At 36.4% G+C, this 24,551-nt stretch overlaps 2 protein-coding genes across 8 annotated transcripts in view; one reads left to right on the top strand and one right to left on the bottom strand.

Moving 5' to 3' along the window:
• The first annotated feature begins 7,195 nt into the window (after positions 1-7,195).
• On the top strand, positions 7,196-10,890 carry has1 (hyaluronan synthase 1). The gene is made up of 5 exons (XM_082149612.1): positions 7,196-7,319; positions 7,521-8,219; positions 8,343-8,568; positions 9,028-9,160; positions 9,332-10,890. Exons 2-5 carry the CDS (start codon positions 7,536-7,538, stop codon positions 10,005-10,007), a joined length of 1,719 nt encoding a protein of 572 aa, XP_082005738.1. The 5' UTR covers positions 7,196-7,319; positions 7,521-7,535; the 3' UTR covers positions 10,008-10,890.
• A 6,497-nt stretch (positions 10,891-17,387) lies between these two features.
• The window catches only part of spaca6 (sperm acrosome associated 6), a 40,450-nt gene continuing 33,286 nt past the window's right edge, over positions 17,388-24,551 (bottom strand). For all 7 annotated transcript variants that reach the window (XM_082149517.1, XM_082149522.1, XM_082149518.1 and 4 more), the window contains 5 exons: positions 23,667-23,744; positions 23,048-23,148; positions 21,891-22,047; positions 21,612-21,792; positions 17,388-18,556 (listed from right to left, as the gene is read on the bottom strand). In XM_082149517.1, coding sequence (XP_082005643.1) covers positions 18,457-18,556; positions 21,612-21,792; positions 21,891-22,047; positions 23,048-23,148; positions 23,667-23,744 — 617 coding nt within the window. In that variant the 3' untranslated portion in view covers positions 17,388-18,456. The remainder of the gene's footprint in view (positions 18,557-21,611; positions 21,793-21,890; positions 22,048-23,047; positions 23,149-23,666; positions 23,745-24,551) is intronic.

Raw genomic sequence — 24,551 nt, forward strand, 5'->3', positions numbered from 1 at the left:
CTATCCAGGGTCTTCCCGTCACCTCCTCAACCTGCTTCCCTTAGTGTTTTTACACGTAGACAAGGCGAAAATTGTATAACACTGTCCAGTTTTCTCCCTGAACGATGATGTGAGTTCCTATGGCAATTCTCGATTCAGCATGAATGACCTACAATGGTGACATTTTTCACAATCACGACAGAAAATCAAAATGCTGCCCTAAACTCACTAGCAGAAAGGCAGCGCGATATAAACAAACTAGACCAGAACTCAACATAGTGTGGCGGTTATCTTACTCTGCACTAAGACATGTACGTGCATTGTTAACTGAATGTTTCCACTGTTCACTGATCAAAATGTAGTCAATCTGGGCTCTGGTGACCCTAGCTGGACTTCTCAATGTGTGTCTTTGTTTATAATGTAGACAGAAAAGGGTGTTGGTGATCATTGGACGGTGCTCAGCACAGAAGTTTACCAATGCAATACCTGACCCCGTTCATTTTTGTCGCCATGCCCATTCTTTCCTAGAACACGCTTTCTTCATTTTCTCCAACTCTGGCATTGAAGTCACCTGTAATTACCAATAAATTCTGTTTGGGAGTCTCTGCAAGTAATTTCTCGATCTCATTATAAAACTGTTCATCAAGTTTGTCAGCTGATGGAGCATAGCACTGTATTGCCGTTACATTTCTTGGTTTTGAGGCAAATGTAGCAGAGATTAATCTGCTAATCACTGTCCAACACGGGGTAGTGGCATTATTGACCCATATGGCAACTTAACATGTGATTTGTGTTGTTTTGTTTTTTTTACAATAGGCCTGCACACACAAAAAACTTTCCCCTAAAGTTTTCACATTTTTGAACAGTAAATGACCATGCAGTTCTAAAGACAGAGGGGACCATTAAAGAAAAAGAAAACGCATTTATTTTCATCATTATTCCAGTGCCCAGAACTTCTTACCATGTCCTTTGAAGTTCAACAAATAAAAGCAAGTCAGCTGTGACTTAAAGAGCGAAGAGAAGAGAACTTGCCCATACTGAATGGGAATGCGTTATATTTAAAAGTTAAGTACATATAATCATGGGGTTAGTGAAATGTAACCTTACATCTATTTTTCTGTCTGCCACTGATAAACACCTTGGCACATGTGTCTATATAGAGTGCCTGACAATCTGCTGCCTGAAATCTACAGTCATTACTTAATACATGTATTAACAATTGTACACACAAGAGTGACTAACTAATGTATTTTCCACTGCTATTAGGAAATACAGAGGAAGAAAAATATTTCTAGAAATGTCTAAAATTAATTAAAATTGCACTGTTGCACTTGAGTTGAACTACATGGTTCTCAACTTGTTATTAAGGATTTAACATTTCATGAAAGTTCTCAAGAGCACCGGTTTCTGTTTTTTTATAGAAATTAAGTGAATTTGAAAAAAAAATTTGTTTCTGAGAGCTCTTGAAGTGTTGTACATCCACATAAGTCTTACACTAATAACCACCTGCTGTATTCATAGGCTATACAATTATTGTAATTTGCCACAAATTAGTGTTTTGAAAGATATATTATTATGACATAATGAGATCACATTTAGAAAAAAGAGGCATGATTTACCATAAAGATGAAAAGATTGACACTTCCTCAGTTCCCATTTATATATTTTCATGCTGGCAAAAACATCTGGAAACCACTTTTGGCTTTCATATGACTTTCAACCATCTGTGAAACTGCTGTATGTCAGTGAGCTGTCTTTACCACGTGGATTTGACAGTGAAGTGTTTTGCAATATATAAAAAACATAATTTTTAACCTTAAACATTTGAGGCTGCACAACATTCGTCAGAATTAAGTGTATATAAAAAGCTATAGTTTATTACTTCATGCTAAAATCATCAACCTTAAAACATAAGTATAGACAACACCAAATAACAAACAGCTCCTTAAGGTAACAATTGCAGGTTACCATACACAGACATTATCATTATCTATCTGATTTCTGTTAATTTACCCTAAAATATTACATAAATAGCACAATGTTGTTGTTTCATCGTATCAATTATTCATTTATCAATTATCTTTAACATTCATTTATTCTCTTTAACATCTTCCTTTTCTTAGAACATGTCACGTTATAGTTTTCACAATCTTATTACTTCCTCATTCAGTTTAAGTCAGCCTTAACTATTAATATTATTTGTATGCATACAACTATTTATACTTATTAACGCCCATATCTTACACAACACAAGCACAAACATTGCAAAATATTATCTTAGTGAGTGGCTTTTATTCTAAAATAACATATCTTGCATATTCCTTGGAATAGAACAGCATGTTTTGAAATAGTTTTTACAATCTGTGCATGATCACTCCTGATCAAAAACCACATCTTGGCCTGGGTGCCTTTTAGATCCTATGGTATAAGCACTTTCTATAATACCTTAAGTTGAGGAACAAGACTGCAATGTTTCATTTTCTTTATAGTCTTGTTTGTACACGAATAGAAAAGCAATCAGAAATGGAACGATAGGGGGCGACCGAGTCACCGAGAAAACAAGATGATGTGGTGCTGCCCTCTGCTGGTATAATATGGTGATGAGAAAAACGGGATTGTTCTAAAACAATTTTTAAGACCATTTGTATAAACTTAAACCGACAACTTTCATACCTATCCATCTAAAAAAAAAACTCATCTTTGGAACTTCAAAAGCCAAAATTCGGGTTGTCCAGATAAACCATAGTCTATATAAAGATTTTAATCTCTGACACTCAGAACTCTAACGCCAATGGTCAATTCAACTGAGCAAGATTTCTCCTGCCTCTTAGGCTATTTCGCTTCGGGAACATTCCAGAAAGAAACAATGGTAGTTAATGAGTACATAGGCCTAACGTTATTGAATAATGTGGCAGAAACCCTGTGCACATGTATGACTTGCTCGATTAATTAAAACTACGTTTATAAAATATAACCTGTGCTAGTCAAATGACAAGTGAAAAATTCACACTGATCTCAGGAGATCACAACACTGTAGGCTACAAGAGGTCGGTATTCTGTTTTCTTAAATAGAAATGCATGCAGGGGAGTCGTGGGATATAAGATAAAGCTGTGAAGCTATACACATTATGCTCTTTACGACTATTTTATTTACAAAACAAACTAAACAGAAAAAGCCATAATTATCTCAGATAAATGGACAGTAGGGGGTGAGCGGGGCACACAGTTACGTGGGCCGTGGGCTAGTTTTAGCACACTTGTTTAAAATTCTTCCACACATGCTAGCATGACGAAACTTAGTGTATTTACTAGTTGCCATATAAACACTTTATGAGAAAACATTGCGCCAAAATTCAGGAAATCTTTGGAAGATATCACTGAACATTTATTTACTTATAGCAAAAGTAAATTTCTTACTTATGCTAATTTTTCATCTCTATTTGTTGTGTTTATTTAAAATTAGACAAATCTGATATTATTTTAATATTATAGGCTATCTGTTATTTAACAGTTGACATGGTTCTTTCATGCTGATCTAACCAGCAGATGACAGGCTAACCAGGCTTAAATCGCTGTATAGTTGTGTTTTTCTGTGTGTTTGTTGTCAAACTCAAATATTAGTTTATTTTCAATTATTAAAAAATGCCATTATTTTATATGAAAAAGTTAATAATTGTATTTTTTTGGAGAAAACATTTTAGATTGTTCTACACTCTAAAAAAAAGATGGTTCTTTCTCTAAAAAAAAGATGGTTCTTTAAAGGTTCTTTACACGTAGTAACAGTTCTATTTAGTACTGTATCGTCCTGAAGACGATTTGTTGAAAATGGTTATTCGAGTTAGTTTAGGGTTCTTTATTTCCGCCTTTTTGTTTTTCAAATCTGTAACTGTCAAAGCCTCCTCATTACTGATTTTCTGAAGCTCAGCTACAACTACAGTTACTACACAGACTGTCAACATATTCTCAACAGGTTGTGATTTCTTTCTTAAAATGTCTATAAATTATATAGTATAAATTAAATAACTTAAAAAATTGTAACAATCATTTCCTACCAATCATGTCTTTTTCTCTTTTTAGTTTAATAGAACATGTAAGTGTGAGCAGTTCAGTTAAAGATACTCATCTTCTTTTCTCCACAAAGTAAATAACAGAGATATGGAATTTATGATGTATATTGTTTTATTATTTTTATTATGATCTTATGCCTGAACATACCCAGTCACAAAAAAACATTAAAGGGTTAGTTCACCCAAAAATGAAAATTCTGTCAGTAATTACTCACCCTCATGTTGTTCCAACCGCGTAAGACCTTCGTTCATCTTCGGAACACAAATTAAGATATTTTTTATGAAATCTGAGAGCTGATCACTTCTCCGTAGGCTGCTAGGTGGCCCAAACTTGCTGGCCCAGAAAAGTTATTAAAGAGATCGTTAATATAGTCCAAGTGACTACAGTGGCTCAATCTTAAGTATATCAAGCGACGAGAATACTTTTTGTGCGCAAAAACAAACAAAAATAACTGACTTTATTCCACTATTCATTTCATTCTCTCTGGGCCTCGAGTTAGTTTCCGTAGTGTTTTTGCGCAGCGCGTCTGTGTTACACGTCACCACGTAGGCTCACTATTGGCCGACGCTTGTCATGTGTGTGATGCGTGATGACTTATAACACAGACGCGCTGCGCAAAAACACTACGAGGCCCAGAGAGAAGGAAATGAATAGTGGAATAAAGTCGTTATTTTTGTTTGTTTTTGCGCACAAAAAGTATTCTCGTCGCTTGATATACTTAAGATTGAGCCACTGTAGTCACTTGGACTATATTAACGATCTCTTTAATAACTTTTCTGGGCCAGCAAGTTTGGGCCACCTAGCAGCCTATGGAGAAGTGATCAGCTCTCAGATTTCATCAAAAATATCTTAATTTGTGTTCCGAAGATGAACGAAGGTCTTACGCGGTTGGAACAACATGAGGGTGAGTAATTACTGACAGAATTTTCATTTTTGGGTGAACTAACCCTTTAAAGCTATACCATGACTTTATATCACCTTTTCCTTTTAAGCTCACTTTTTCTTCCCATTTTTGCTAATTGAGGCTTTCATGAACATAATTGTTTTTACATAATCAAATGGAAGAGACACAATGTAACTCTAAACTCAATTGTGTATTTCAGATACTGTCACATCCCATAAACTCATCATCTGCAGAGAGAAACTGCCACTCAGAATACACACATAATGAAGGACGTGAAGACATCATAGAGGATTGTGAAGATATTTCACTGGAACTTGGTCTTCATTACATCTATATTGTGTTCAATGTCAATTGTTATTTATTATTTATTTATTATATGTATTCAGCTAACCTCTGTTGTTATAGAGCACTGTCATTTTTGCTACAATCTGCCATGTCAATAAAAAATAAAAGTACTTAATTGACACAACATGCAGTTTTTAAAACCCAAATAGAGGCAACAAGATATAAGAGCAGGCAGATAGAAAAAAAAACTAATTTCATAAATAATTGATACAAAAAGAATAGTAGGCTAATAATAATATGAATATACTAATATTTATGAAAATAAATATTGTTGAAAAGGTTATTTATAACACCATTAAGGTTCTATATAGCACTTTAAAAGCATGGTTCTTTATGGAACCTTATAAAAAGGGTTATATTTAGCACCAAAAAGGGTTCTGCTATTGTTACAAGCCGAAGAACCCTAATTTGGTATACTGTTTAGAACCATTTTTCTTAAGATGTAGACATGTGTGAAATTAATGCAGGTGGAAAAAAATACTCTGAACCGGTAGGTTTACACACACCGAGAAAGTCAAAAAGCGTTAGGTTGTGCCCCGTTCTAGTTTCTATGGAAAAACTTATCTAATGAGGAGAAGGGGTAGCTTTTCTTTCTTATTATAGCCTACACCCTCTTGTTTCCTTGATAAGATACCACAACACTGAACAATTACATCACTGACAGGTCCAGAAAGCATTCATTGTGTCCAAAATACGAACATCTAGAAGACGAAAAAAGAAAAAAAAAATACGGAAGAAGAAGAAAAGAGAAACTTTGAAATCTGTTAGGGAAAACAGTTCACAAGTCTTGTTTGCATAACTCCAATGATTCAGATAAAAACATCTATGTTGAAAGCATCAACTTGAACATAGGTCTAGCCTACTGTATATTGAACACACAAACACACACACACACACATTTATACAGATACATATACTCTTGCACTGTCAAAACAAGATCTTGACCAAAAATGTATCCAAATGTTGTAATGTTATTTTTGGTCAAGATCTTGTACTGACAATGCAAGAGTTGAGCATTCTGTAAATTCTACTCAAAAACATCCCAAAGACTTTTAAGGTCTGGACTCAGATGTGCCAATTCATGTTTGAAAATGATTATTCATGCTCCCTCCCAGCCATTCTTTCAGAATTTGAGTCTGATAAATCTTGGCTTTTTCATCCTGGAATATGGCCATGATGTGTCTTCCTACATAGTTGTTTAAGAAATGAAAAGCTACACATTCCCTCAATTAGGGTTAGAAGAACTATTGTCAAACATAAAACATGCTAGAAACATGCTGCAATAATGATCCAGTCACAGACTCGAAGCATTTGCCTATTTAAATCCAAACGTATATATTCCTAACCCTAAACCTACCCATCACAGAAATCTTTCTGCATTTTTAGATTTTCAAAAAACATCATTTAATGTGATTTATAAGCTGTTTTCCTCACGGGACCAAAAAATGTCTGCACAACGATTACAGATATTGCCATCTTTGTTGGGACATTTTGTCCCCATAATGTAGGGTTTACCTTAACCACACACACACACACACACTGGGCTTTCATGTTTTATGGGGACTTTCCATAATGATTTTTATTCTGTATATTTTATCCCAGATATAAATATAAACCTAAAAAGGGAAAATAGTGCAAAAAATAGCGTGATAAATTATCAGGAGCATGCACACCCTGTGAACCATGACTATTCCCTAAGATACTTTGAACTTTAACCAAGATATTAAAACCTTAAATTGATGACGATCGTCCATCATCTGTAAGCCTCACATACCCAACAGTAAATGCAATAAGAAGAGTCGAGTTGTGACGTATATTTTGTGTGAGTCATGGATGGAAGCCCTGTGAGTGAGGCGTGCTCTGAGTAAAGGCGCATTTGCAGCTCATTACACATTTGCAGAAAGGGTGTTCCCTGAGCTCAGAGACAGCCTATAAGTTTGAGGTCCTGAATGAACAGTTAGATCTGGAGGAGAGCAGGTTAAGGAAAGGGTGAATAAACCTGGGTAAAGATTTGTCCGAATAGGTATGTTAAAAACAGCTTATTTATTTTAATTCTATACTATTTATTATATGTGTAATTTTACACATTATATTATGTGTAATTAAAAAAAAAATGATATTCGAGTAACTTTACCTGATGTTTTTTCAGTACCAATTTTTTATGATGATGATTAAAGTGTTTATCCTTCAAAAGTAAATACTTTTCTTTTTTCATTATTTCTAGCAATTTGATAATAAAATGGACATCAAGCCAGTATTAAGGAGTTTTGGCTCTCTGATCCGAGCCATTCTTACATTTCTTTTTGCTCTCCTGGTCCTTGGGGTGATGTTATGGGCGTACATTTATGGTTTTTTGATAGTTACATCTCCATATAACATCATCTCATTTGGTTTCTATGGACTGCTGCTAAGCTTCCATGTCCTGATTCAGAGCCTTTTTGCCTTCGTGGAGCATCGGCGCATGCATGCAAGACGCAAACCTTGCTCTTACACAAAATCCATTGGCTTTACTATATCAGCCTTTCAGGAGGACCCTGCCTATCTCCGTGAGTGCCTTCTTTCAGTACGGGCTCTGCAGTACCCAACTGAGCTGCTACGCATTGTCATGGTGGTGGACGGAAACTCTGAAGATGACCGCTACATGATGGAGATGTTCCGGGAGGTCTTTGCAGACCAGGATCCTGGCTGTTATATATGGCAAAACAACTACCACTCTTGGAACCCCACTGGCCAAGTTAGAGATGCTGAAGCTGATGGTACAGAAGAAAATGATGGGGTGATGTTTGAAGACCCCCAGCGCTTGGAGGTTGAAGAACTCATTAGGACCAAGAAGTGTGTTTGCATCATGCAAAAATGGGGAGGAAAGAGGGAAGTGATGTATACAGCATTCAAGGCACTAGGATCCTCTGTGGATTATATACAGGTTAGTGATATTTACAAGTACTTATACTAAGAACAAATTAAGCATTGCATTTTAGGGTAACAAATATGTAAGAAATACTCCATCACTCTTCCATTTTCTTCATATTCTACTTTTTGTAATCAGGTATGTGACTCGGACACAAAATTAGACCCTCTGGCCACAATGGAGCTCTGCAAGGTGCTGGAGAGTAACCAGAAATACGGTGCCGTGGGAGGCGACGTGATGATCCTTAACCTTAAAGACTCCTATATCAGCTTCATGAGCAGCCTGCGCTACTGGATGGCGTTTAACATTGAGAGGTCCTGCCAGTCCTTCTTTGACTGTGTCTCCTGTATCAGTGGCCCCTTAGGTATGTAATAAAAAATCTTTTTAAACCAAAAGTTTACATGAAACAAAATTGACCCTATGTACTATAAATGCATGTTCTTGGTCTTATACTGCATGAGTCATCGGTGCAGCTTATTTCAAATAAAAAAGTTTGTCTTCATAATTTGTCTTCATAACACTATAAGAAAAAAAGTGGTTCTTTTAAAAACTGTTCACTGACAGATGTGACAGGTTCTTTGGGGAACCAAATATGGTTCTTATGTGGCATCTCTGCGAAAACCTCCTTTTGGAACCTTTATTTTTAAGAGTGTAGAACAAAATACGTTTTTTAAATAAGTATTTAAACTATCTTTGGTCCACTCAGAGCACTGATTACTCAGTTCTAATCTGATCTAACCAAGTAGGCATATTTTTGTTACTCTGATCTAAGTTTTAATATTTTGTCTGTATGAATAAATGCGTTTGATTATCTTCGCTTCAGGTCTTTATAGGAATGACCTCCTCCAGCAGTTTTTGGAATCCTGGTACAACCAGAAGTTTCTTGGTACCCACTGCACTTTTGGGGATGACCGCCATCTCACCAATCGAATGCTAAGCATGGGCTATGCTACAAAGTAAGTAGTTACTGTATGGCCAAATATGATTCACTATTGATGATTTAGAAGTAAAATTGCTAAGAGATCGTCCTCTATAATGAGCATAACATTTTTCTCCTGTCAAGTACTTCTAAACTGTATTTAATTTCAAACAGACATGTTTTAACTGTGAGTTTCTGTTCCTATAAGGTATACTGCCCGTTCTAAGTGCTATACAGAGACTCCCGCTCAGTTTCTGCGCTGGCTCAATCAGCAGACGCGTTGGACCAAATCCTACTTTCGTGAATGGCTCTATAATGCTATGTGGTGGCACAAGCATAACCTGTGGATGACCTACGAATCCATTGTCTCAGGCATCTTTCCTTTTTTTGTCACTGCCACCATTATCAAGCTCTTTTGGACAGGCACTCTATGGGACATTTTGTGGGTTTTGTGCTGCATCCAGTTGATTGGTCTGATAAAGGCAGCCTATGCCTGCATCCTACGACAAAATGCAGTGATGCTCTTCATGTCCTTATACTCTGCCCTCTACATGACCAGCCTCCTGCCTGCCAAATACTTTGCCATTATCACCATGAATAAAAGCAGCTGGGGGACATCGGGTCGTCGTAAGATGGTGGGGAACTATATTCCCCTAGCACCCCTTTCAGTGTGGGCAGCCATCTTGTTGGGAGGCCTGGGGTACACGATCTACAGGGAATGCAATGAGAAGTGGACAACAGATGGAAAAAAAGAAGAGATCAAGTTTTTGATATATGGATCTGCAGCTTATGTGTGCTACTGGCTTGTAATGATCTGCCTCTATTGGATGTGGTTTCGGAGACTATTACGAAAACGCTCACAGAGTTACACTGTGAATGTATAAGACAATTATTTGGGCACATTTTTATTTATTTAAGAAAACTTGAACTTTTTCATGGTCTTCATGCAATTTTATTTATAGATTGTTTTTAAACTTGCAATATTATTTGTGATTTTTTTAATGTATATATTAGTATTGCACATGATATGATGTCCATTAATACCATGTATTTAGAAATCAGAAATTATGTGGAAACTACTTGTCTTTATGAAATACAATGACTGTATTAAATGTGCAGAAAACAGTAGTCAACATTTGATGCTGTAAGGTTTTAAATTAAACAAATATAGCCTAAAAGTGAACCTCAATATTACAGATGTTATTTTTATTGAGGGAATTGTAACATAGCACTTTACATCATTGAGCTTACTGAAGTGATATTGATTGATTGTTGAGATAACTGAGGAAACACTAAGACATGCTGTTACAACACTTGTTGACACATTATTTAAAGAATGCTGATAAAAATATACATACCTGACACAGTGAACAGCAATGATTATGTGCTGCTGAAGATGTATTAGCATTTGTTATTATCAGAATGACTACTTACACAAATATGATGAGTTATTTATCAATAAATGTATTAATTATTAACACAAATATTTTATGAGAAGGAATTGTGATGTGTGCTGATTGCTGATGTGTGCGGATTTACAATGCTTGTAATTCTTTCTGATGTAATGTGACAGGGCATTTTGTTGTCTTTTAGCTCTTGAAGAGAGTATGTTGAGTTAGTATATTTATTGCCAGCAATATTTTGTAAATATATATATTTGTTATTTAAACAACACAAGAGAATAAATTATTTTTTAAAGGAAACTTATTTCAACCATTGCTTTGACATTTGTTGAAAAATTGTTTTGTTATACTTTGATGGACAAAAAATATAAAAGTATAGCTGCAAGCAGCAATTAATAGAGTTCAAGTGCTTTAATACCTTTAAGCATCTGCATAAAAAGGTATTATGTTTTATTTAGCAAGCCTGTAACCACCTAGATCATAGATGGAAAATACAATTTACAGCCAAAACAGGCAATTTACTAAGGAAAGATAAGTTTTATAGCTCTGAGAGCGTGGGCGGGTATAGATATATACAATAGAAGTCGCATTGGCTACTGCAGTTCATTGGAACGAAACCGTAGCCAATGCGACATCTAGTGTATATATCTATACCCGCCCGCGCTCTCAGATCACTTGGACGTGGCTGTGTACAAGAGGTAAAAACGATATAAATACTGTTCGTTTTCTCACACAAACCGCTCGTTTCGTGTCTTGGGCCATCAATGTGTATTTACGATGGGGGAATTGTTTAATTTGGACGATGGGGAATTGTTTTAATTTGGACTCTGTGCATGCTCTTTGAGACAGTGACCATCGACCTGCATTATATGACTGACAGACAAGAACAGTTTGACCTAAAAATATCAAAATTGAAACTACTGCGGAAAAAAAGACACCTACATCTTGGATGCCCTTGAGGTAAGCTAAAACATACCAAAATTTAATTTCAAAGTGAACTATCCCTTTTAAAGGTATTTTTGGATGCCCTTGAGGTAAGCTAAAACATACCAAAATTTTATTTCAAAGTGAACTATCCCTTTAAAGGTATTTTTGTGCTTGACGGACTTGTTTTGCTGTTGCACCCGCGTCTCGCACGCAAATTAAAGAATTCTAAACATTCTAAAAACACTTCGCTCAAGTTAAAAGAAGTTCAACTTGCGTCTCATTACCTTGAGTTATTATTTCCCATTCCACTGCCACAGACGCATCCTTTATGAACAGCCGCTTAGGACTAGCGATGTGTTCGCTGGTCCTTCATTGAGCAAGATCTTGGGTCCTTGGCTGATCTTGGCTGATCTTGGGTCCTTCAAACCCAAGATCAGCCATGCCCTCTGGGGGTGAGTGCTTATTCCACTTGGAGTGTTGCTCCCTCCTGGGTGTTGGCACCTGGTGCCTCACTAGCAGATATTTGTAGAGCTGCGGGATGGGCAACACCCAACACATTTGTGAGGTTTTACAATACGTGCACTTATTTGCTCCACAGGTGAGTTCCCCAACTGGCGAACCCTGTATGGAGTTCCTCCAGCACCCTCGGCAGTCAGACGTAGCGGAGACATCCAATGCTAGGCCTAGCACTCGTGAGTATGCACAGTTAGTTAGCCCCTGTGCTAGGCTAGGTGCCCATATGTTGTGATTCCTACGTCGATCCCATATGTGTATTCTTTCACGATATGGCTTCTCTGTCGGCGAGCCCCGTGTCTTTCCCTGGCAGAGCCCACTCTGCCGTCTCTCCCGATATTGACTCCCCCCTAACTAAGCTGGAGCTACCCCAGAGACGTTCCATATGTACTACTGCCCAGTTGGCCAGTTTATATGCGTAATCCCCACATGATAACTCCCTACTGACAGGATGTGGTCTCTGTAGCGTCCCTTTCCATAGGTACGCTTCCCCAGTGTTATCCAATAGTCTCACTGAGTGGGTCAGAAGGAACAGCAGTGATAGACCTTCTCTGAGTAAGGCCCTGTCCCATCTTCCGTCCTAGTAGGTGCGGGGGGATTAGGTGGCTTGAGTGGAGCGCTGGAAGGGAGCCCAATTTGTCAGTCGTTCTGATGTAATGTTAAATGTAACTGACTGAAAGTGAATGTCTGGGTTATTGTAACCCCCAATCCCACAGACCAAGGCCATACTATACCGAGTTTGGTGAAATTATCTCATTCCTTTCAAGAGGGATATCCGTTTTAGTAAAAGTGGCCATGCTCATTTAGAAAGTTTTGGCATGCTGTCGTGGACGTGAATCAAAATTTTGACTTTTTTTGTGATAATTATTGACAATCAGACTCCAGATAATCTTTCTGCACTGGTTTGGTTCTGATCAGGCGAAAAACCTAGGACTAGTTTGCCAAAGTAGGTTTTTTGAAAAATCCAAAATACCCGAAAATTTCGTCAAACACAAAACATGCGTTTTGTTTGTCTTGAGCCAAGGATTCCAACGATATAAGACACTTGAGCCTGTGACGAACGGTTTAGGTTATTTTAGGTTATGAGCCATTACGTACTTTTGATCGCTGTAGCGCCACCATCAAGCCGATTGGTCTGAGCTTTGCTGACGTTGTAGACGGGTGGGTACTACCATCCCTCAAAGTTTCAAGTCTCTACGACTTACGGTTTGGTCTGCCCTATCACTTTTTTTGGGGGGGGGGGGGGGGGGGGGGGGATGCTGATCCTTGGAAATTCTAACAATTACAATAGGGTTTCAGCGCTGTGCTTGAACTCCTAATTAAACAAAACTGATTTGAATTTGACTACATTTTTAAACACAACATTTCCAGCAATGTAGGATGTGGACTGAGGTGCACCTCTAAATACAGTTTTGCAATATATCTGAACAAAATACAGTATAAGGGAGGATTCCCTGACATTTGTACATCCAGACCAGAGCTGACATAAATCAGTTTGAGTGTCATTTACAGCAAAATCAATAACACTGTAGGATAACATGATATGCATGATCAATTCAAAGCAAATGATTTACCCTTTTGTGTGATTTAAGGCATCTAGTCACACAAGAACACAGGGTGAATCAGAGTAGGGTGGGTGCCATTTGGGGGTAATTGTCTCATGGAAAACATTTTATGAAGAACATTTGAGTGTTATAGCATGTTTAGACTGTTACTAAAGGCAACCGAGGTGGATCACAACAATAGGAGGTTAATTTTTTTAATTTGTTTTAAATACAACCATAAACAAAAAACATAAATTACCTCCATTTACAGTAACAGGGTGTCAAAAATGATTACAATGCAATTTTCATTCCTATCATGTTCATGACTTGAAAACAAATATGACAAAAAACGACACTTACACTCCACTGATGACATCAGCATTTTGCTTTAAAATGGGTGGAGCTACTCAGACACGTCACAATGCACGAAAGAGTGATGTAACTGGTGACAATGACCCCCTAATGTCGTAATTATCATGGGAGGGTTTGGTAAATAATTATCAAAGTCATTTAATAAACCATTTATCATTGTAAGAAAAATACCTGCAAATATACAAGTCAACCATGTATGTGTTTTAGGTCATACAGTATGTTGCAAGGTATGCAAGGTACATGCAAGGTATTTGTAGTTTTTAAACAGCCTATAAAAATAGATTAAAGGACAGTTAAAATACGTGGAAGCAAATGATCTTGACTGAGTAGGTCTAAATATAATAAACCATTTATCATTGTAAGAAAATCACCTGAAAATATACAAGTTGACCACGTATGTGTTTTAGGTCATACAGTATGTTTAAACATGCAAGGTATTGTAGTTTTCAAACAGCCTATAAAAATAGATTAAAGGACATAACACGTGGAAGCAAATGGTCTTGACTTGAGTAGGTCTACATCTTAAACATCCAACTTCACTACAGCAAGAACCCTTTGCTGGCAAAAAAGGTCCATTGTCCATTGTCAATAGTGTAGTGATACATGAAGCACAGCTGACACAGAAGTCACTTTCAAACTAAGCAGCATTCTTTTGGTCAGTGCTCCAAATTCGTGTGGAGAACTTGAACCCAGTGTGAACTGTGCATGGGGAAATGTTTCATCCTTAAGCAAAGTCAAAGCAAATAATCTGAGTGGGGAACTTTTTTTGCTCTCACACGGAACTCCCAATCCCACTGAATAAGCTGTTCAAACTAGATTTTGAGGATGTAAAATTTCTACGGACACTGCAACGGTTGCACTATGATGTCACACGCTGTGGCCTATTTTTTTAAAACATACATTTAAAAAATTAAAATAAAAAATACTCAAAAATACTCAAAATAGACGCGGAGCAGCAGAGAGCAGCAAAACACGGCATCAGATAGCCTCGAGGAACAAGCCTCTGACAATGAAGACTCACATCTTACAGCATTTGACTGAACAAGCTCTGGCCCTAGGCCCTTCTCTCTTCCCGCCAAACACTAGCGGATCATACCATCTGTAGGGGTCGATTAACTCCCATGACAACGGAAACACATTTAGTTCAATGTCAGTGCTATTATATATGCATTTGAACCGATAACATGATCACAAATAATATCATTAATCAAAGGTAAACAATATGAAAACATACTCATAACATATTAAACAATAAATCAATGTATACAATAACACTGTGAACTGATGTTCATGTGATGATAACCCCCAGGTTGATCATTACAGCTACAAATCCAGCAGATTTAAAGTTTGTGTTCTTTTAATTCAGCTAAGAGGTCACGCTATGGGATATAAATCTTCTATTGGCCGCATCCCTTCTTGTGATACCAATTCACAGGTGTGAATTTGAACTTTAGAATGTAGCAAAATGCGACACTTCTTCGCTTGAGCTTCCTGTCTCCCACATTCGCATTTAAATGGAAGTCAATGGAATGTAAAGTGTAGTGTGACCGCCTCCTTTAGTATTGAAATTACTTTAAATGTGCAACATTATATGTGACCGCATCTTTAGGCATTTAAAACACATATTCTCTGTGGAGTGACTCAGATTAACTTGCGCTTTTCAGTAATGCAATGAAGTTCTTACGTTATTCTTTGTTTAAATAGTGAAATTCCAGTAATAGCCCTGCCCTGTACCATTCTTACTCATTCAACTTTATCAAGAGGTCGATAAAGCGGTTATACTGACATCAACCAGCGTTTTTCCAACCGGTGGTTTCCATTTTGGTTAGTCAATGTTTTATTTGGCCAGATATACAGATTGAAGCTGATATAAAGATGGAATGACCTAAATACGCAACACTCATCGTGATTACGCTTGAGAAAAATGAAGAAACCTCGTTCTGTTACTGGCAGTCAAGCCATGGTAAAAATGATGCTTCACCCTCAACAAATGTTTGCAATTATTCCGGTCCTGCCCACCCTGTTTCTTCTTCCCTCCTTGCGTCAGAGGGTCTACAGACCCAGACTGCACATCTGGGAATGATTAAAAGAGGAAACAGAGTTCTCTGAGTAAGAGTAGCTATGTAGGCCTCAAACGGCATGTTCATGCGCCTGTCATTTCTGTTTTGTTCTCACACACTACACTCACCACAACAAAGCTACACCACAACAGCAACCACAAATGAATCAGCTTCATTGATAAAAAAATGCCTGTAACGGCCACCATTCACTGTACTGATATTCATATGCTACAACTATACAACAAATAATGATAACACTTTATTTTGAAGGTCCCTTTTGTACATTCTGTTGCCACTACATGTCAACTAACTCTCAGTTTTAGTCTGCTTAATATCTGCTAACTCTATATTGTGTTGGTCCTCCAACAGACATTCTACTACCTATAAGTAACTTTTCAAGTACATGCAAACTTATTCTAACCCTAATCCTACCAGTCTACTAATACTCTAGTAACATTGGACATGTAGGTGCAATGTTACTTATAGACAACAGAATATGTTAAAGGGACCATCAAAATAAAGTGAAACCCAAATAATTGATAATGTGTGATCTTGTATTTAGGTTTTGCAGTTGGTTGTTTGGTTTTTGCTTAATTCAAAACTTAAAGTTATAATACACACAAACATGAAAAATGATCATTTACTCATCCTCACGTTGTTCCAAACCTGAATTACCCTTTTCTCCCATAAAGAAGACATTTAGCCAAATACTTAATTGTTTTTTTGTCCACATGTGGGGTCCAATGTTTTGGAGCCAATTGACTTTCATTGTATGGACAAAACATCTGAAACATTGTTCAAAATATCTTCTTTTTTATTTCACAAAAGAAAGTAAGTTATACAAGTTTGGAACAATATGAAGGTGATTCATGAGTTTTGAATCCTTTCTTTTTATCAGTTTACAATAGACAACCTTAAATAGATCTCCCTAAATAAGTCGTTTTAGTTTAGAGTATATAATAATTTTGTTCTGAATGTAATAAATACATTGTTAAATTAAACATGGAGGAAAATATTTATATATTATTTCTAAATACTGAAGTGGCATGATGATCAACAATTACTTGCATGTATGGCCATTTAAACCCCTTTTTACAAGGCATTCACATTACTTTTCAAACACCATTGTAAAAAATGAAATATGCTCAGAATATGGGATACATATATACGCAAACTAGCAAAGCAATTAAAAAACTTCTTAGGTGGTGTCAAGTGTTTATATTATCTTGTTACTTAATGTCAAATAATTGTTTAAATCCTATGTTTGTCCATTTTTATCAATATGCTCTTGATATTGCTGCCTAGTTGGCAGATAGTTTGTTTTCACAGGATTGGCAGTTTACATATATATTACATTGACATCCAATTACAGACACATTCTGCTGGACTCCAACAGTGTTTTATTTATTAAAAATAAAAAAAAGTTTGTAACCAGTCATTTCATGTTGAATGTCATCAAACATTTAGCAGTTTTTTAAACTTTGGAACAAACCGATCTCAGCAACATCTTGAAGACATTTTAGTCAAGTTTCAAAAACAAGTTTTAAAGTCCCATCTGATATCTGATAGTTATCACAGCTGATAGTAATGATAGTTCTCTCAGGGAAACTCTTTGTAAGAGAGTAATTCCAAATCGGACATATTTATTTAGCACTTTCATAACTTTGTAATGGTTCCATCAAGGGCAAGATAATAAAAGCTAAACAGCCAGTGAATAGAGAAGAATTTCATGTTCCGAGTTCCGAGATCCATGTTCAAAGTTCCATGTTCCATGTCTTTGTTTTATGTTTGATCATATTTTGAATAAAGCTGCACTTTGGTTCTCCAAGCTTGCCTCCACTGGATGTTGATTACAGATTGCATTCTTTGAATTAAAATAAACTATTTTCCACTTTACGTTTACACTATGTAGTCTTTTATTTTGGGTGGTTTCTCTGTCATGACCTCAGCATTGAGTTGGCGGACATCTTATCTCAAAGAAGATTAGGAAGTGCCAAAGGAGACGAGAAGCAGAAATATGACCAGTGGTAATGATGATGATAATCAACAAGCAGGGTTTTAGGGATGACTTTTATTTAAATATATTTGTAATTTATGAAAAAAAGTTATTTAAATCTGAAGAACTGCAATAAAATCCAGACATTGTAATCAAATTTGCAGCTTTAAAATACACTGTCCTAACAAACATTATGGAAAATTGTAGTGCTGTACAAAGAAATATTCCCCAGTTTGGACTTAATTGGTTGTTGGGACAACAGCAGCAAAACACAGAGTAAAGACTGTAAAACGAGTAACGCCTTGAGTCACGTCTGGCTATATTTAGTAGCATAAAGTAGACTTTATAACATGAGGTAGTGGTACAGCCTCACTCATATGCACAGATTTACTGCCTCGCCTATGTTCTCCCAGTCATTTTCAAAAACTCACTTCTATATAATATTTAAAGTATGTTGTTCTCAAATAATTTGGTCCTAAATCATTTGGGAATTGCCTTATTTATTGTTTTTCTCATATTTAACAGTGAATCAAATATTTCTTCTTTTCTGTGGATTTTGTTTCTTGGGCTGGATCAGAATGATTGGTCCCAATCTGATTGGATAACCAATACAGCACCCTATGGACACGGAGAGATAAAATAAAACAAGAAGTGAAAAATTAGATTAAACATAAATTAATCACATTGTGCATAAAGATGTTTAGATGTCTAATGTTAGGACCACTAAGATTTTTTTGCATAGTGACATAAATTTCATGACAATATCACAGGCACATTTTCATTACTGTAATGCAGGGTAATAACTAGGTAAAGCTAATAACTGATTAAAGAATAAAAAGTCAAATTAAAATACTTTTTAAAAATAAAAACAACAGTAGTAGAACACACATAAACACGATGATGAAGGGAAACAGGCAGTCTTTAAAGGGAAACTCTCGCCAAAATGCAACCTAGGCTCTTTTTGTTAATCTACCCGAGGCAAACTTTCGTTTAAAAGCATAATTAGAATGGAAACGCCACTTTTAAGTTTGACCGTATTTTCGTTTTAGGTTAAAATGCCTTGTGAATGGGGGCACTTTTATGATAGCATCAAAAATCACTATTAAAACACTAAGGAGGCTCGATACAACATTAAACTTTGCTTGAAGTATCACCAGGGGCTCTACACATGAACTCGAGCATTGAGAACATTGTTTGTGTACACAGAGTTTACTAAAAAGAAAGCTTTTTTAATCAGTTTACTTGTGTTAAAATTGTGTTATTTGCTGACGATACCAACATATTTTATTCTAACGATAACTATAATAGATTTATAAAAGATGTAAATCTGGAATTAGCTAAATTTAAAACACGGCTGGATTTAAACAAATGATCACTCAATCTAAACAAAACAAAAATGATCATGTTTGGCAATTATGAGGAAAATCCTGAACTACTGATAAGTATAAATGGTATTAAAATAGAAAAAGTAACAGAAATCTAATTCTTGGGAATCACGATAGACAACAAACTGAGCTGGAAATCACACATTGGACACATACAAAGGAAGATATCAAAAAATATTGCAATTATAAACAAAGCTAAGTACGTTTTAAATTACAAGGCGCTGTATATATTGTATTCCAGTCTTATTTTGTCATACTTAACTTATGGAATTGAGGTCTGGGGTAATAATTATAAAAGTCCTCTACATCCCCTTGTAATACTCCAAAAACGAGCAATCAGAGTTATTCACAAGGTAGGATACCTCGAACATACAAATATACTGTTTTTACAAAGTAACATGCTTAAATTCATGGACTTATTTGATTTTTATACAGCACAATTAGTGTATAAAGCAAATCGGGTCCTACTACCAGCAAATATTCAAAAACTATTCATAAAAAGAGATAGCTGTTACAATTTGAGAGGTTATGGCCAACTTAAAGTATCGGCTTTCAGAACTACGAGGAAAATATGTGTGTGTCTGTGTGTGGTGTCAGGCTCTGGAATAACATGAGAGCCCAACTCAAGCAGTGCCCATTCATTTATCAATTCAAATCAAAGTATAAACAAGTCATACTGTCTAAGTACAGGACGGAAGAATGTCCTTAAGTGTTGAAATGGAAATGGAATGCAGAGCAATCTATTTATGTTGTATTTTTGTGACTGGCAAACTAAGATAATATAAGATAATAAAGATAATATAATTAAACTATTTATAATTATAAACAATTGTGGCCATTAAATGCATTGAATTCATAATAATAAGGAACAAAAGATCAAATTAAAAGATTGGTGACTAGTAGTTACTGGCAATGATGCACTGTAAAAAATGTGGCTGCGATTAGTTATAACAAATTAAAATTTGTTGAGATAACTTAAATATCCAACTTAACTAAACTTAACTAAAGTAGACTTAATATTTTAAGTCAAGCATGAACACATACTTTTTAAAGTAGAAACAATGTTGTATTTTAAGTTGTGATAAATAATCGCAGCAATTTTTTTACAGTGTGGGTTTTTGTACTTATTGAAGAGTCTTCTTTCCTTGTCTTGGAATCAGCAGAATGGTTGTGAGTTAATATTGTTGATTGTATAGTCACTGGAATAGGACGACATAAATATGTGTCAATTGTCTTCTTGATTATAGTAAATGTATCTACTGCTCAAATGTATAAAAGGGGATAGGCGTCAATAAGCTTAAGCTTCTGCCTACTCCTTTTGAGCATCATATCCACGTTTTTATTTATTTACTTACTTGTTCATTTGCGCATGTATCCTTCTTTAGTTTTGCCTACTGTGCTGAACCTTGTTACTATGTAGAACTTTGTGGAACTCAGATGCTCAAATAAATAAAGATGATGAATGTGAGCATTCAGTATTCCTCAAAATGAATCAAAACAGTGAAACGCAAACTCAGAATATTATGCAAACCTGCAATTAAATGTTAAATAACACAAATATTCTTGATGTAATTAATCTCACTTTGCTGCTGACATTCGATGATCCAATTCAACCATACCAATAAACAAAAAAATGACTTCCCATAACCAAACATCACATTTGTGTTTTATTTTTTGATCTTCCTATTCTTCTGAAATCCAGATTCCAGAATGGCAGCACAGCTGAAAGGTTTGTTTGACTTGCGCCCTCTACTGCACAAGCGTGAATTTGCGTTTCCTTCAGCCTGAGGATTATTCAATTCATTTTTGGTGTGCAGGGCCTTTGGCAAAAATGTAACTTTTTGTGGGTTTTGTTATTAAAAAACAAACATGCAAATCCAGGCCAGGTGAGAAAGTAATGCAAAAGCAACCTAAGACATTACTTTTCGTAAAAAGTAATCAAGTAATGCAATTAGCTATGTTTTTACAAAGTAATGTAATATTTAACACAATGATTTTAAAAGTAACTTTCCCCATAACTAGTGGCCCTTAATTGATATATGAGAACCGTGAACAAGCGAATGTGTTATAATATTTGAAATATTAACTTACAGGGTATACTTCAAGGAAATATTTTAGGGGATCAGCTGACAAAACATTTTTGGGAATCCCTGCTTTAAGAATGCTCTAATGTTTTACTTTACTTTTCAATCAAATGAAATATAAAATAAATACAATTTAATAAAAAAAAAATTCAAAATGAAATATAAATAGGAATTACACTGTATAATTATAGTGAAAATTATTACCCTAGCATAAGGAAGACCAGCAGAAACATTGCAGTCAGACAGGTGGTGAGAAGGGCGGGACTGGGCACCCACAAGGTGAATGGATCCTTAGGGGACAGGGGAGGGAACTGGCCTCCTGGGAGGAGAGCCTGTTCAAATACATCCTGTAGTTCTGCATGGCCTAATTGTGCCAGAGGGACGACTGAGGTGGAAACCACAGACATTTGGTATATAGGAAGTGAGATCAGTAAGAGCAACAGTACAGGAATGTCATTATTTATTTCATACGTGCTTGGTTACCTGTGAGGTAGTAGTAGATCCGGACGAGAGAGTGCTCCTGAGAGAATATTTCACACTGGTAGGTGCCTGAGTGCTCTGGCCGGGCAGAGGAGATAAAGTAAAGTGGATCCACTCCAACCGTGACCTCATCAAACCGATCCATCAACATCGTTATCTCCTGAAGGTCAAGATCAGCGTTTGTAAGTACAAAAAAGAATAAGATTAAAAATTCTGATCATAAAGTACTATAATATTTAGCAAGTGGGACTATATAAAAAATATAAAAATTATAAAATTATAATTACAGTATGTGTCCTGCAGAATTTACCAAAATTAGAGGGGGCTATATTATTTATATATATTGGTTAATTCTGCAGGAAACGTATTGTAATTTTGTCTGCATTTGAATAAAAACAAATAAATAAATAATAAAAATAAAAAAACAAGATGAATTAATTAATTTATGACATACTGTAATTTTGTCTGCATAATAAAAAAAAAAAAAATTATTATTGCTACATTCCGCTCAAATTTTCAGTAGCACCTCACTGCAGTACACGAGATCCAGGGGACGGAGTTGGATCCAGATCTAAGGGGTGGAGATTGGTAGGTTTAGGGGTGGGTTTAGGGATCAGGGGGTGGAGATGGGTAAGTTTAGGGGTGGGTTTAGGGATCAGGGGGTGGAGATTGGTAGGTAGGTTTAGGGGTGGGTTTAGGGATCAGGGGGTGGAGATGGGTAAGTTTAGGGGTGGGTTTAGGGATCAGGGGGTGGAGATTGGTAGGTAGGTTTAGGGGTGGGTTTAGGGATCAGGGGGTGGAGATGGGTAAGTTTAGGGGTGGGTTTAGGGATCAGGGGGTGGAGATTGGTAGGTTTAGGTATATGTAATTAGGATTTCGTGTTCCACAGTGAGGACCATCTCCAAATTTTGGTAAATTCTACAGCAAACATACCACACTTTTGTGCATTTGAATATAAAAAATAAATAAATGGAATGGATGGATAGCCAGCCAGCAAGAAACTTACAATAATTTTGTCTGGATAAAAAGAAAAAAAAAGAAAAAAGGGGAATGCATGAATGAATTAATGTTTTTTTAATTTTTTTTATAGTAATTAATATTTGTTTTGCTCATTGGTCATTTTAAACTTTGTCAGCTATTCATGGTGATCAACTCCTCACCATTGCATATCTCCAGATAATCTCTGCACCTGTGGGCAGCGGGAAAGGGACCTTACACCACATCTGAGTCCTGTTGTTCTCCTGTACAGTGATTTTCTTCACTGTAAAAGCATGCGTACACACAAAGAAATACATTGGACACAGATCTGTATCACTTCACCTTGTAACTGAATGCCTTTTGTCAACAGAAGGACAGAGGCAGCACAGTCTGCCCACCATTCACCTAATTATAATATTTAAACAGAGCCTCTGGTGAGAGCAGCTAAGGAAAAGATACGTTGAGCAGTAATTGTAGCTGTACTGAGTGGAAATGAATACCACAGTGTGTGGGAGAAGGCCTGCCATCTTAGGTGACCCACATGTGTGAAAATGTGTCAAGGCCCAAGGTTTCGTTTAACAACTTCGCTGTGCACTTAAGTAGAGATAAAAGCTATAGATGTCTGCGCTGTGTAAATGCCGTTACATAATTACAGAGGTGGTTCTGTCAGGTTGAGTTATAACATATCCATCATGTCAAGTGTGGAGAGAGTGGGTGGGTGGGTGGGGGGCTGCATAGAATTACATATCATCGTCGATTGAACAGAAAACTGTGCAGATGTAAAGGAGCCTGTCAACTCACCGGGGCAATCCAGCGGGAACTCACAGGAGTCGTACTGACAGGTCACGCAGTTATAAACAGCACCTTGCGCCTGGAAACCTAAACAACACATTTTATCCCATTTATATTATAATTATTATACATATATACTGTATATATATATATATATATATATACATAGTTATATTATAATAATTTCTTTTTTAAACTATATTTGAAAATCAAAAGGCATGTATGTTAGGAGAAGAAGCGTATGGAAGAGCTTGAACATTGCTATCAATGAAAAGATCACCACAGTGGTGGAACCCTTTGGAGTTTCAAACTTTTTGGTGCCATGCCACCTTAAAGTCTGCGTGAACCGGAAGTTGCAAACGACTTTTCTCCAGTGTTGTGACGTATTTCCCAGTGAAAAGGAATATTGAACAGAGGGCAGGGTTTTATTCTAGCGCTCCTCCTCTCCGTCTCTCACTCATAGCAGACTAACGGTTTGAGGGGAGTGGTTAAGCGTTTCCCAACCAAAGCCTTCAAACCTACATCATCAGAGAAGGAACGCCATTCCAGACCGGAAGTAACTTTTCAGACTTTGATTAAAGATTACGACGGCAAACAATTTTTTTCTGTGTATTAACTTGCACGGATACATTTTTCACCACAAGACTAGTAATATGCGCTAACAAAGTAAATAGGGTCAATTTTGATTTCAGTTGGACTTTAAATGCCTAAAGATTCTCCAAAGGTTCCTGACAGTCTAGCAATCTGAGGCCTTGTCCATACTAATATGTTTTTGTTTGAAAAGCATCTTTTCTTTTCTTTCACATTTTGGCCTTCCGTCTACACTGAAGGTGTGTTCGCATTTTTAGCAACGAAAATAAAGCTTTTTGAAAACGCTCTCCAAAGTGGATACAT

The sequence above is a fragment of the Leuciscus leuciscus genome, assembly GCF_965113295.1.
Source record: "Leuciscus leuciscus genome assembly, chromosome: 20".
NCBI lineage: Eukaryota > Metazoa > Chordata > Actinopteri > Cypriniformes > Leuciscidae > Leuciscus > Leuciscus leuciscus.